The following is a 15,678-nucleotide window of genomic DNA, read 5'->3' on the forward strand; positions in this document are numbered from 1 at the left end:
ACTTTTCAGGCCCACTTTTCTAATGCTATCATATTTGTTCTTTGAACAAGCTTTTTCCACTCAACCTTCCAGGTGTTTACCAGCTCCACTGCTCCTGTGATGTGTTTTACTTTGGACAGTCTGGTAGGCAGCCATCTGTCATGAAAAACATAAATCTTATATCCAGTATCATGAATCTGAGCAGTCTGGCCTAGCAAAACATGCTATCTTGACTAAATGATCTGATGGCCTTTGGTTATCCCCTTTAATGGAAAATATTACTATATCATTTTTATGTAAATTCCTGATTATTATATTATTGTAATTTTATTTTGTGTTCCATTGTTATTATTGTACTTAGAATGCCTATGGAGAAAATTTTACAGCTAATAAATTTATTATTTCACACAAGTTTAAGTTTGTCTTTAATTTTCTAAATCAAATGATGTCCTTCCTATTCAGTAAGTGATACCATTGGACTAAAGATAGTATTCTCCTCAGTTTGTCAATTTCCGGCTACAAATTCAGCATGTAACCTGTCCCAATATAGCTAGCTACTTCCCAGTAGAGTATGGTCTCACTAACTGGTGGCAAAACATTTACATTCATAACTGAGACCCTTTCTGAAGCTATGATCAAATCTAACACTTTAATCTTGATTTTCTTCTTTCACATGCTGATTGAGAAAGTTGTTTTGCAACAATTCAATAAATTCTTCTTCATTCTTATGATATTTCTCTTCTACCCAATCAATATTTGAATAATTTAAGTCACCCACAATGATCACTTGTTTAGCACCATCAGGATAATTTGACAACGAATTTCATCATCCCCCAGCAACTAAACTGCCATGTCTGTAGCAATACCCCAAACATTTCGTCCTGTTAACCTCCACACCAGATAGCCTCAAATACACTGCTACATGGAACATTACCTTTCATCTTTGCAGGACACTGACCTGCAGAGATAAAAGGGTTATCATTCCATTGTACAAGTCTCTGATCAGACCACACTTGGACTATTGTTCTCAGATTTGGTCCCCAGGATTTGAAGGGGATAAATTAACTGTGGAAAGGATACAAAGACGGTTTCAGGACTGTACAAGGATAATTATGAGGATCGGCTGAGGGAATGTGGACTAGCAGAGTTTGGTGGATAGAAGAAGGAGAGGTGATATGATTGAGACTTTTAAACTGTTGAGAGGTGGTTACAGGGTTGACACTGGGGAGTTCTTTCACTTGGTTGAACAGCGGGAAGGAGTGATGACAAGAGGCCATCCCTGGAAGTTATGAAAGGAAACTGTGAGCAAGAGGGTGAGGAGTGGTTTCTTTGCGTGGAGGGTGGTTGAACCGTGGAATGCATTGCCTGATGGAGTGGTGAGAGCGAGAACGGTCAATGAGTTTAAGGAGTGGTATGATAGACTATGTGTTTCTTAGGGGGGACCTCCCCTCAATGAATCTTGACAGACTATGTTCTTAGGAAGGACCTCCCATGATGAGTCTTTTGACTCCATGGAGGCCTGAATAATAATAATAATAAAAATAATTATTGCTTTCATGAGTTTCTACCTTAAATGGACACAAATCATCTGATATTCTAAGTTGTACTCTCCCCCTCCTCTTATATCCTTCCTAAAAACACTATATCCTCTACACCCAATTCCACTGCATTTCACTCAGACAGCCAGGATTTGCTAATGCCAATGATCTTAGACAATGAATTCTTCCCCTTTGTTTCTGATTCTGATGCTCCTGGCATTTGTGTATAGACATATGACATTACCTCTTGGCATTTTCATACACTTACATCCACAATCTGCTTAACCAGGTTTGGCAACTTTCTCTTTTCATCCACAGGCATTCAAAAAGTTTCGACCCAAAGCTTTTTTAAAATGTTATTATTATATACAATGTTATTATGCTGGTGCTTTCATTCAGTTAAACTGAATGGTGAACAGCAATCATAGAATTTATGAATCAATAACTATTTGAGATAAAAACTGTAATAATAAAATTATATTTTTCCTTCACATTAAGGCCATCTTCAGCAATATATAAATATTATACAAACACACACCTGCTGCACTGCAGCAATTAGCAACATACCACAGTAAGCCACATCTAAAGCTACTGAATTTCCCTAGCACGGATCTCTTATGGTAAAATAAAGTAACTAAAAATTAAACGAAATTGAAATTAAATGAAAGTTAACAAAATTTATATTAAAAAAATTTAAGTAATATTAACAATTACATGATCCAATCAGAATAATCTTATAACATTAGGTTCTTATACCTTACTTTTAGTCTTGAAACTTTAAATCACTATTTTTTTTATAGGTTTGATCTATAAGTTTTTTTTTTTTTTTTTTTTTTTTTTTTTAATTTCATGTTCCCATCATCTGATTTTTTTTTTTTTTTTTTTGTGGATATCACTATATGAGATACTCTGAGGATGTGCTTTTTGTCAGTTGTATGTATATTATATATATATCATACAAAACTTGTAGACTTTTAGCCCATCATTTTTTAAAAAATGCAGCTGCTTTATTAGTTTCACATGCTTCTAAATTTTCTTTCATGCCATGTTCTTGTGAGATAGTGCTTTTCCAATTAATTCTATGTATGGTCTCCAAGTGCATCGTCAGAAAGGCCTATTTCTTCATGGTGTATTAGGTAAATGTTGTGTTGCTTTTCCTGATAGCAACTGTATGTCCTGTTACACTCATGTCTGAAAGGTTACATATGCATTTAATTTGGTATACTTTTTGATGTGATGGGACAAAGAGATATTCAAATGTGATGAATAAATGTTTCAGTTTAGTAGGAGGTTTAAAGGTAAGTTTTATGTTGTATTTCTTTAGATTTCTAAATATTTCTTCGTAAGGTCTCCAAGTGCATCTTCAGAAAGGCCTATTTCTTCATGGTGTATTAGGTAAATGTTTTTTTTTTCTGATAGCATATGGGATAGATATTGCTTTGCAGAAATTTATTTCATTCTGTGTGTTATCAGTTTGTTTTTACTTTGTCAATTATCACTGTATTTGCAATTATCTTTTGACTGCAGTTGATCCACTGCAGTCTTTTTTGAGATCATTCTCATTCATGTGATTGTTATCCTTTTGAGAATATTTACACTGATCTCCATAACAAAAAAGAAAAATTAAAATCAAATAATGGCAACATGAAAGTAAAAAACAACTTCAAAAGGCAACAAGAAATCCTAGTGCCCAACTTTATATCACCATTATTTGATGTTAATGTGTGTATCTCTCCTTTATATATGTATAAAGTATCAAGACTAAAAGTAAGGTATAAGAACTAGATGTCATAAACAAGAATGGACTGGCTAATATAATTATTAATCTTACTTGAATTTTCTTTAAATACAAATAAAATAAATACAAATGTATTAACTATTAGTTCTGAAGATGACTTTAATGTCAAGGTCAAATGTAAAATTTTATTATTAAAGTTTTTATCTTGAACGGTTGTGGACTTCAAATGTCATATATAATGATTATTATGATAGTAGTCCTCTTATTATGGTAATTCTATGATAAGAGGGGTGTGCAAAGACAGTGTGACAAAATCATGTTTTCCTGGAGCCAAGATTATGGATGTTAAGTGATACTGTAAGGATGAAGAGAGGGAAGGTGAAAGATAATTATTTTGGCTATACTAATGATCCAGACAGTGACAAGTGTAGTATGTGAAAAGATACAAAACATCTGTATTGAATAAGAAGAGTGAAAAAGTGAAATTTGTGAGTCTGCTTTCACAGTGTGATGGAGGTAAGCTGAGACGAAGAGCTGGTTGCAAATGAATCGGTGCTGTGTGCAGGGGAAATGATGCAAAGTTTGTGGATATGTGGAGCGAGTTTGATGGAAGGAAGATTTATATAAGGCAGACAGTTTACATTTGGACAGATTCGGAGTTATGTCTTGAGAAAGTATTGTTCAGTGAGAATTTAGAAGTGCAGAGTCAGGGAAACTAGAATATAGGGCAGATGCAGGTGAGTTGAGTCCAGGCAACCTATAAGAGTGTACATGGGAGAGTGATCACAGGACAATGACTGTAGTCCCCCCAGGTTATTAACTTTAGTGGGTTAATCAACATAAGATGTAAAGGAGGCTGTGGGAATGAAACAGGTATTCCCGTTCATGTATACTAATGCCAGAAGTACTTGAAATAAGGAACAGGAGTTTGGACTCTGGTTATCTCAACTTGGCCAAAAGTTGGGCATCAGTGAGACCTGGTTGAGACTGAGGATCATAGACAGAAAGACAAGATAGTCTTTTCAGAAAGTACAGAAGGAAAAAACTGGGGATTGCAAATGACAGCAAAAGAATTGAAGCCAAAAAGAGTAGAAGTGATCAAGAGAAGAATGCAGATAGCAGCTTAATTGAGGTTATCTAGTGTGAGATAGAGGCCAACAGGATGAAATATATAATTAGTTGCTGTTATAGATCAGGGATATAAGGGAGAATGTAGTGCTGTGCATTGACAAATTAGCATGAGTGCAGGTCAAGTATTTATTATGGGGCATTTCTTTCAAATATGGGGACACAGACTGGAAAGAAGAATGGTCAGAGGGAGGAAAAGAAATGAAATTTATACAGCTGCTAAGAGATAATTTCCTGAGATAGCATGTAATGGAGAAGACAAAGTTTGAGAGTGCTGGATATGGTGAGAGCATCAGAGAACTTAGCAGTAACCAATCTAGCCATGCGTCTTCAACTTGAGGAAAGTAATCATGTGGTCTTGACCTGGGGGATTGCCAGGCAATCTCCCAGGTCAAGACCACATTTTCGGTCAAGGGGCAGATGTGGAATTACAAAGCAAGTGATAATGACAAGTTGAGGCATCAACTCTCCATAGTGCCATGGCATGAGAATTTAGAGGAGAGAGAGAGAGAGATGCCAGCAGTGCATCAGTCAAGGGGTGTTTGAAGAAAGCAGTATCAGACTGCATACCAAGAGTCAGGAGTATAAACCACAGAGTTGGATATATCAATCATGATTCAGCAGTTACAGACAAAGAAAAAGTTATGAAAGGAATATAAAGAAAAGATGATGAGCAGTATAAAGAAACAGGCAAGAAGGGTGACCATGTATGGTAAGGAAGGCCAAAGCTAATCATGAGAGGAAGCTAGCTGTTGAGGTCAAAAGAATTCCTAAAGAGTTATTTTGCTATGTAACAAGTAAAAGGAAGAATGACTATGATTTCAAAAAGAGTTGATAATAGGGAGGTAACAGAAGCAAACCTAACAGTTGAATGACTGAGTCTGCATTTTGCAGGGATGTACCATCTAGGTGGTGATAATGCAATGTTGGATGCGACAGTGACTGATGGGAAAAGTCAGTGTTGATGAATTGGAAGTCTTTATGGTATCGGAGAATTTAATGCAAACATGGCCATGTTATATCAGCAAATGCACCATGATAGTGTTCATGAGAATCAACACCTCTTCTGACCAAGCTGTTTCATTTATGCCTCAGTTCTGGAAAAATGCCAATAGAGTGGAATAAAACAGTTCCAATAAAAGAGACTCCAAGACAAAAGAAGCAAATTATATGTCAATCAGTATCTCAGGAGTGGTGGTTAAGGTACAGGTGCAGTTGGTAGAAGAGGGAATTCATGACTGGATGGACAGAGATATGATAGCAGGCATAGACTTTTGTTGCTAATTGGTTCAAAAGACATATTTCAGTGATTACACCACATTTTTTATTATTCAGTTATACAATATACTGAAATAATAGTTCCTGACAAGTTTCGTAAATCGTAGGATTTACATCTTCAGGGGTAAATAGTATAACTTAAAAGATATTATTTCAGTATATTGTATAACTGAATAATAAAAAATGTGGTGTAATCACCGAAATATGTCTTTTGAGAGATATGATAATTTATAAGTGGTAACATGGTTTTGTGAAAGGTAGGTTTTGCCTTAGTAACTTGCTTCATTTTTATAAGAGTGCCAATTGAGTTTGGATAAAAGAAATGACCACTCAGTGATGCTAACAGACTTTGCAGAGCCGCTTGTAACTGCTCCTCTACTGTTTAATTGCACACTAACATAACAGGAAATTATTTAAGGAGAAATATTCAGTTGTTTGTTGATGTTGCAAAGCTGAGAAAAGTGATAATCAATGAAAATGATATAGATCCTGCAACATGACTTAAACAGACTGGCATTATGGACAAAAGTAAATGGCTGCAGTTTAATGTGGCAAGTATAAAGTGATGCATTTTGGCAAATGCATGACAAGCTATGTACTTTACTGATGAAACTGAACTGCAAGAAATTTATAAGGCTGGGGGGAGGGGGAGTTGAAGTCTAGAAGGCATATTTCAAAGGTAAAATAGCACATCAGATTATGTGGTTGTTGAAGAACACACTGACAAGCAAGGATAGTGAGATTATTGTTTCTTTTTATAAGGCTTTAACAGGGCCACATCTGGACTGCTGCAGACCAGATTTTTTTCTTATAGGGTGGCAAATGGGTAAAATAGGTTGTCAGATGCGAGTGCATCATCAGTGAATGAGTTTAAGGAAGGGTATTATACATACTGCATGAATAATGGCTAGTGTGTGGATAACAGATCTTCTGTGAAGAGTCTACTGATTCCATGGAGATATTTGTATAATAACAACCAATATTAACTTTTAGAAAAACTAGGATGAGTTCATATTTCCAGTTGCTTCAGATAAAACTTTTTATCAGGTAACTGCTGATAAAAGTAAAATATGCATGATTTCATATATATATTTTATTTATTTATTGTGCTAGTACTTCTGGAACACTAAGACTAAAGGGATAAGATTTATCGCACTAAAATGAAGCTTGGGAGAAGCCAGATTACTGAACGAAATGCTATTAATGCATTTATGTATTTTTTTTTTCTTACTATAGATAGTGTTTTTTCTGAATTTCATCAAAAGAAAAATAAAACTATCATTTGGGAAAGCACAGTTTCTACAAATTACTTAACATATTAATCAACTTGTTTTACAAATACACTAACTATAATATCTGAGTTCTCAAACTGCAATCCACCATAATCAGAGAAGCAATTATAAGTGAATTCAAAAATAAGGCTGGTCTCAGTGTGTGTGAGTGAGAGCGTGTGCAAAGGATTAGATTTTATATTAAACCTGAGGAGAAGGAGTTGCAATAGAGGCAGTACTGCATGGCCTTTATTATACTATAGATATCCAGTAAAAATAGCACCTAGATCTAAGTATTTTTTTCTCTCTAGAGCTAAAAGGATAACAAGCAGTTTTGAACATCACTCCTATGAATAGGCTAAGAGTCTGATAACATGGAACCCTCCCCCCACTTCTCCAAAGTGAAAAGCTCAATATCAAATGCTACTTTTTCAAGTCTTCTAGCCTCCAATAAGCATAGTGACAGTCTCATATCAGGAAATGAAAAAATACTATATACCATTCAAAGAATTTTTTTTTAACAAAATACTACAACCCATGATCTTCTTGCAAAGCAGTAATACTATCCACTCAACTATCTAGGCTAACATCACATCACATCTGGAATAATGTGTATACGTTTAGTCCAGATGTGATAAGGGATATCAAAAAAACAAATAACCAGAATAATATTTGGCCTATGAAATATTTTTGGTTAAGAGACTGGGGTATTTTCATAAACTGGTAGTGGTTGGAATTACACATATGCAACTAAGGCTAAGAGGACTGTATATCATGCTTCTTAGCTGTGTATTTTCTAGAAAGATGTTGAAAGTTTACTTTTCACTTGGTTAGAGCATAATAAAATTAGTTTAATCCTTTATCCAAGTGCAAGCAAACAAAGTTTGTGCCTGAAAGTATCTTCAGGACTGGGGTAAGGTGGTACAACACCAGGTCAACTCATTGCAAGGAGTCGACCTGGTGTTGTACCACCTTACCCCAGTCCTGAAGATACTTTCAGGCGCAAACTTTGTTTGCTTGCACTTGGATAAAGGATTAAACTAATTTTATTATGCTCTAACCAAGTGAAAAATAAACTTTCAACATCTTTCTCTAAATCCAGAGTAATTTATTAAAAAAGGGTGGCACACCAATTGGCAACTCCTATAGGTAGAGATGACCTGTTAATGCTTCTGCCTGGTATCTCCACTTGGGCCTGGCTCCCACTGAAGAGACCTCAATAAAGGTCGAAACTAGTCTGGGTTGTGGCCCTTCCCTTAATGCATAACATTATACATATCCGCAAGGAGATGTGTTTTGCATTATAGGAGATACTGAGATAGGAGTGTTGGTAGCTTTCTCCACCCTTGCAACGAGTTGACCTGGTGTTGTACCACCTTACCCCAGTCCTGAAGATACTTTCAGGCACAAACTTTGTTTGCTCACACTTGGATAAAGGATTAAACTAATTTTATTATTGTGTATTTTCTAGTCAGTTTGGTAAACAAGAGTGAATGAGGGATTAATTAGAGGAGTGACTACCCTGTGGTTGGGGGGGGGGGGGGAGAGAATAAGAGGACAACAAGAGGTATAGTAACAATTAGAATGTACTATGTTTAATGAGATGATTATTTTATGATCCATTGTAACCCATCCAATAATTAACAGTTGTTTAATATACATTTTGATGATAACAGGGATAGTGCTAAGTTGACACCTCACGAAAAAAAATGATACTTTGATTTTATATTAAGCCTGAGAAATTTTAATAGGAGTAAAAGAAAATTACAGTCCCTCAGTGAAACAATTGTCCAATATTTTAAGTTTGTCTGCTAAAATGACAACATAAGAATTAAGTTATTTTTTAAGACCACCGGTTTATAATTTCATTTTTTTATATCATCCTCCCACATAAGAGAAAACCTATAAGATAACAGTATTGTGGGGAAAGAGGGGGTGAGTGGATAAGTGATTAGAGAGAAAGAAGGAATCTATGGTGTTTCTTGAGCAGACAGAGGCCAGTTCTTGGAGAAAACTGGCATGGTGAGAAGGCCATTCCAAAGAATAAAAAACAGATGGAATGAAAGAAGGATAAGAAGTTGGTCTGATAAATTTTGAAGTTCAAATATGTACGGATATACAGTTCATCTGTATTTACATGATTCAAGAAAAGTGGAGGAATGGTAGTGGCCAGTTTGGTGGGGCCACATCTATGAAAATATCAACAGAAAAGACAATGAAGAAACAGATATGACAAACGTGGTGTGCCAAAAACCAAGTTTTTTCATGTATCATTCACAATGAGAATTGTATTTTAAGGTTGGGCAAATTTATATAGTATTATATAAGATGTACATATGAAAAACAGCATCTTGAAGAGAAGAGGATACCAAGTTTTTTTGTTTTGTTTTTTTTTTAGGACAAAAAATATTATATTTGATTCAGGAAAGGCTAAATATGTAAGTCAAAACCAAGGCCAAAGAAGAGAAATCTTATCTTGCCTATAAATCTAAGTATTATCAAAGGTAAAGAAGAAATGAAGTGAGATCTTTCTTATTAAAAATTAGAAAGGACTGTTTTGGTAGTGTTGAGGTTCATAAGGTTATCCCCATAGTGGATAATGGTAAGGAGATGATTTTTAGAACACTGTTTATGGAAAGGCTTGAATCATTGTAGAACTAAGTTTTTCAAATGAAAAAGAGTTGCAAGGTGTACAGTCATTTGCAAAACTGAATAGGATCATGAAAGGTCATATATAGGAGGATAGGGAGGAGAGACAAAGGCTGCAAGCACTGGAGTACCTGAGCAATAAAAGAGAAATCTGTAGAGAAAAACTATGGTATGTAGCAAACAACCACAGGAAAATTTGTTACTTGGAGTTCAAGGCAAGAAAGAAATCAGCTTAATGCTCTCCACTGTTCTCAAACCATTTATTTATTTAAAAAACGAATGAATGAAACTACAGTCATGCTGACATTTATAAAAATGCAATTAATGCATTTTTAATGCCATTAGAATTTGTCATTTTTCAAAATGAGATTTAATTACCCAATAGTATTTAAACGTGTGGTTGAACTTTAGTAATTAAAAACTATCATACATTTATTTAAACTTTCAGTTTTTAACAGCAACTTAAATGCTTAACCTTTACATATCCATGTAAGTCAGCGTATACCATTATTTATCACTCAGGAGTGAGTGAGTGACGCTACTGCCACGTGAAATTCATAATAGTTTATGGGAAAGTGATAAACAAAACATCTAGTGTTGGGAGGAGGTTCACATTTCTTATTAACTTACTACAGTTTTTTGCTGTCACAAAAAAAAAATATATTTAACTGAAAATTCGGATTCTTTGAGTAAGAAAATTAACCACTTAATTCACTTTACTTAGAAGAAAAACAGACATAGTGATTTTGCATATTACTTCAGGTCAAATTTACAAACAGGGAATGGAAAATATATAATCACACTTATTTTTCTTTCTTTGACCGAGATGTTAAATTATTTATAAGCGTCCACGAAAAACAAGAATCTTATATTGACCCATTTGGTTGCTGGCACATTACCACTTTATATATATGGAAATAAGTTAAAAACTAGGAAGGGACATAGAAGACGCAAAAACAAATACAATCTTATAAACTGTACAAATAATTATTAACAGTCCAACAGTGCGGTATGACTAAGACACTGCTCCACAATGAGCTTCTGGTGACACTCAGAACAATTGTAAAGAGACCTCTCTCAACACCCCCCCCCCCGTCCCCGAATTGCAAGATTTCATGATATAGTAGTATCTCTACCCTTCAAGTTCCAGTCAATAAACCTAATATAACAATCCATTACGATTCCAAGTCTGAAAACTATGATACTAAATGAAGTCACACTGTCACTAGAAAATCAAACTCGGTTGTACAATTTATATTAAAAAAAAAAATACGCTAAATGCATAAATAAAAGAGAATAATAATTGTTTTACTGTTTTGTAACAACGTCGTTTTTAAGACACGATCTCTAAACATTAAAAACTAGGAGCTATTTTCTAATGAAGTTGAGTAAGAGTATATCTCTCATTAGTATTTCTCCGTAGTGAATAATTAAATTTTTCCCCAAAATAACCTGGGGGGACGAGTTGAGTAGACGATTTGAGAATAGAAACTACGCATCGCATACGACCTATGACTGAGCATCTGCAATGATCGCTAATTCGTAAGTAGTATATAAATAGAAGACACGACACAATATAAATAAAAAAAATTAATTTTAATTAGGAAAAGATTTTTGGAAAATTTTCTTCTTTTTTTTCCCCTTTTTCTTTGGGGGGCAGGGCTCCTTGGCATCCCCATTGGGTGCGCCACTGGACTAAAGCACAGCACAGCACAGCACATTAGTCCCATAACCACCATACCACGAAACATCGCCTTTTGGGAAGAGACAAGAGTTCGGTAATGCCAATGAAGGGACTTCAGAGAAAGAGACCTAAAGAACTGTAGACACCCATCAAAACCTCTCAAGAGCCTGCTAAAGCCAAATATACTGCTGAGACCAAAAATTGTAGTTAGAATGTTGCAGACGGCTACTCTCGATTTCGTACAAACACTAAAAACCCTAAGCTCGTAAATCATTCGGAGCAAAATATTTCTACCACCGTTTTCAAATCACAAGGATATACATTTTATTCTCTTACACATATGTTACTAACAAGTTAACATAAATTAAGTAAACCAGAACGGAATGATAAAAGACAATCACAGAAAGGTGAATTTCCTAATAGCATTCTTCTATAAACAAATCAATTAATCATAACAAATGAACGTAGAGCTGTTTGGCTTATTTAGTGCAACCAGTTTATTTAGAGCATACTTTTGTAACGTTTCGAATCGCTTTTTTTTTTTTTTTTTTTTTACTAAAAATGCCTCAATTCAAACCAAATGCTAACTCCGCAAATTACAGTGGCAATCCTGAATTTCAAATTTCATTAAATGATATCCAACCAGAGAAGTTATTACTTTGCATCATTTCGAAGTTTCGCCGAATTCTGTGGTTCAATTTTAACGAAACTTCGGATAACTCAAAATTAATAGAGATCAAATATAAAAAATAACTTGTCAAAGAAGACTTAATATATGCGTGTGGATGGAATGAAGGGCAAAACAACTCTACAATAGCACTAGGCATCTTACAAAGCATGTAAAAATTACAAAAATCCACAACATAATGAAATAATTGTTCATTTAATATTTTAATATGTCAAAAATCCATCACATAAAAGAGCTGGAATATAATCCTTCATTGAATATTTTAACATGGTGTTTATAATGCAGATATGTTTACGGAGACTAATTCTACGAGTATTATCTGTATATACACTGCTCAAAACAATTACAAAATATTTTATTTTCTGTCGGATAATTATAAATTTCTGCAAATAATTATAACTATTGGGTACTTTATACATGAATAAATATGGATAGGGTGTAATTGATGAGATATCATTTAAAGGATCGGTATTTATTACCAATTGTGTTACATATGTAAATTATTTTTATAACTTTATAATTTACAAGAAAACCAAAATACCCTCCCCCCCCCCATTGTTTTGAGCAGTATATGTGTATATGCGTGACAGGCCAGTGGCGTACCTGAAAGGGATAGTTGTACCCTCTCCTCGAGAAACCCTAAAACTGCCAATTTTCTCTTAAAAAACAAAAGGCAAAATCCATATATGCTTTTAAAAATATAAATTTGCAAATAAATAATAATTTTAAAATTTTCATTTAAAAATATGAAATTGCGAAATTTAAGATAAATTAGATTACCAAAACAAACAACGTGAAAATCCTTAAGATATGAAGGGAAGTTAATATCTCAATATTCTCACCCAAAATTTAAATTTAGGTCCGCCAATGATCCGGGCCCTTGAGCATGCAAGTCATAGCTACTTAAATAGTACACACGATAGCATTTTAGTATTAATCCAAGTTAACGTCTAGGAAGCTAAGCCCATGAGGCGGATGTTATGTCAGTCGGCTATTTTTCCAACTCCGTAGAAGAAAGGACTGAAGTTTTTGGTAGTAAAGCTTACATGGTGTTTCTCGCATCATTAATAGAAGTAAAACCTACATATTTTCGACCAAAGGTGATTTTCTCAAGAAAAAAACGGTTCGTATCGTTTTTTTTTTTTCAGATTGCTTGCGACATGAAAGCGCCTAGCAGGTAAGAAACACTAGTTGGCTTGACGTTAGAAGGTTTATACTTAATTATCTAAAGTTCCACAACAAAGGTAAAGTTAAAAAATTCCGTTACTTAAATGATTAAATTCACGTAATCATTACAATGTGGCTCTGAAGCATGTGGAATAGTTCCTGTATGAGGACAGATATGGCTAGCCAGCCACTTCATTCATTAAGAGGTGTACACATTATACACGCACGCGTGCATTTTACGATGGAAAACTAACCTAATAAAATAACTTAAACCTTGAAAGAAATTAAAGTTCGCTAGAAGTTAATATTTATACAAACACTGCTTTCTCTTATCTATAAAGAAAAACGTTTTTTCTGTATAAATTAATGATTTAAAGTGCACCGGAACGTTCAGAGGATATTTCGAAAATAACCTATTTCTGTAGAAGTGATCTTTAGAGCGGAAGCTGGTATCGTGCATACCGCAACCACCGCACGCACTTTATCGGAATGACATGAAATAAATTATTCAGGCATATTGCTTTTATCTTTTACCGCCGTAGAAACTACTAGCGTAGCATTGAGATTTGATTTTTCCATTGCCTACCCAACCAAATGCTGATTTTATCTCAACTACATCTTTCGATTATGCTTTAAGTTCTCCTAAATTATAATTTTATAGCTTCGACTGTGTATGAAATTAATTTGCTACTAACATTTTATTTTTCGCTTGAAAAGATTTGGTTAGCGTTTATGTGTCACAACATCGACGGATTTTCCAGATATGTGTTATCAACACACAATTACCGAGATTGCAACACAAACATTCAACAGACTGAGTACTTACATCGTCCCATTTGACGAATTTATCTCCAACAAGAAGCCGTTCGGGCACTGAAATTGGCTTCAGCTGTACTACATGAACACCAGATTTAGCTCCTGCCATTATAGAGCATCTGATCGAGAAAGAATACTTCTCTCGACTTAGTCCGAGTCAGCTATCAGGACGATGTGCCGAGGCAACTACATACCTCAACTGTGTCACAGCGCTGCCTGACGGCGAACTTCAGCGCGAACAGAGTTGACAAACCTGTAGACAAGATGTACAACGCTAGTTGTGCTACAACATCGTGTTTACGTATAGAGGGCACTACTAAACAGAAATACGCTGATTTAAAAGGATTGAATTTCTCAATCATCAAACACATCGTAAGTGCTATAGCAGTTCACTGTTTTTGAAATGGATAATATTGAAGAATGGGATAAAATATCCATATTTTCCAACTATAAATATACTGGCGTTTGTACTATAAAAGGACAGTTGTCAAGAACGATATTACAAAGTATGTAGCGCTTGCTCCACCTTTACCAATAGTTGCTCGGTCTTGTACCATGTAATTTCGAACAGGAAAGTATCTTGCTCTTTTTTAGTACTTAAGAGTTTTACTGACATTTCCAATTGTTTAATTATTCTTAGAGGTCAAATAGGAAAAATAATTACAGTATACTCGTGTCGTACGTCGTGTAGCCAGTTAGTTGGTAAGGGCTAGAGATTGAAATCGCTATTCTGAAGAATGCAAGAAATCTGTGGAGAGGGGGGGGAGTGGATATAATTATCCGCTAAGAAATCGCATACAGTTCTGATTTTTATAATTTTTCGCAACCAATAAAAAATATATCCCCAAATAGGATATTTCAGGGTATACTGTTTTATATTATTATTTGTTTTATTTTACTGTCTATTTTTTTATAAATTTTGTCTTCTCATACCAAAATTTTGTACTGTAAATAATAATGCACTATAAATATACAATAAATAATAATATAAATAACAACAAAGCAAAGCCATTAAGTGTAAGGTTACAATTTATAGCATCCCTCACCGGAAGAAGTTTATACCTCTCCGCAGAAAATGATAAAGTAACTATTTATTTATTACTGTTATTTGGAGAATTCTCTAATCTGTTGATTTTTTTTTTATGTAAGCTAATGGGATAATATTTATCCAAGAAAGTATGAAAATTTTCGTAATTAACAAAAAAAGTTGATTAAGAAAATCCTTCTTGCATCATAAATAAATAGTGTAGTTATTGCAAAGGCTTCAGCTCTTAGGGTGAACGTGGCGAAGTCTTGCTATTTGGTGGTTGGCGACTGGAAGAAGGAACAAAAAATACCCGCTGGAATATTTAGAAAAAACTACTTACCAGTATTAGGAATAAAAATCGGAGGTATAGACACATATATAGATCAATGGAAAGAGTTGTATGAAGCCATATTTTTTTTTTAAGAAAATTAATAATAGGCGAAATAGACACCTTTCCGTGAGAGGCAAAGCTAGGATTTGCAATATGTACTTAGCCTCCAGACTGTGGTACGAAATACATAACATTCCATCCCACGGACAGTGGGTGGATAAAATTCGCAGGCTCTTTGCAACATTCATATGGGGTTCACAATATGAACCAATGCGCTGTGCAACACTTTCATGAAATAGAAGCTGTAGGTCTCGGCCTAGTTAACATACACCTAAAGACTTTGATTATCAGAGCCATAACTGCAGTAAAAGCACATAATAATAC

At 34.6% G+C, this 15,678-nt stretch overlaps 1 protein-coding gene across 1 annotated transcript in view; it reads right to left on the reverse strand.

The window, feature by feature from the left end:
• The window catches only part of LOC150101407 (1-phosphatidylinositol 4,5-bisphosphate phosphodiesterase classes I and II-like), a 965,056-nt gene extending 950,954 nt beyond the window's left edge, over positions 1–14,102 (reverse strand). The window contains exon 1 of the mRNA XM_090400893.1: positions 13,947–14,102. Coding sequence (XP_090257019.1) covers positions 13,947–14,045 — 99 coding nt within the window. The 5' untranslated portion in view covers positions 14,046–14,102. The remainder of the gene's footprint in view (positions 1–13,946) is intronic.
• Between the last annotated feature and the right edge of the window lie 1,576 nt (positions 14,103–15,678).

Source organism: Typopeltis vanoorti, chromosome 11 (genome assembly GCF_054136105.1).
Source record: "Typopeltis vanoorti isolate ZY-2024b chromosome 11, IOZ_Tvanoo_1.0, whole genome shotgun sequence".
Classification (NCBI taxonomy): domain Eukaryota; kingdom Metazoa; phylum Arthropoda; class Arachnida; order Uropygi; family Thelyphonidae; genus Typopeltis; species Typopeltis vanoorti.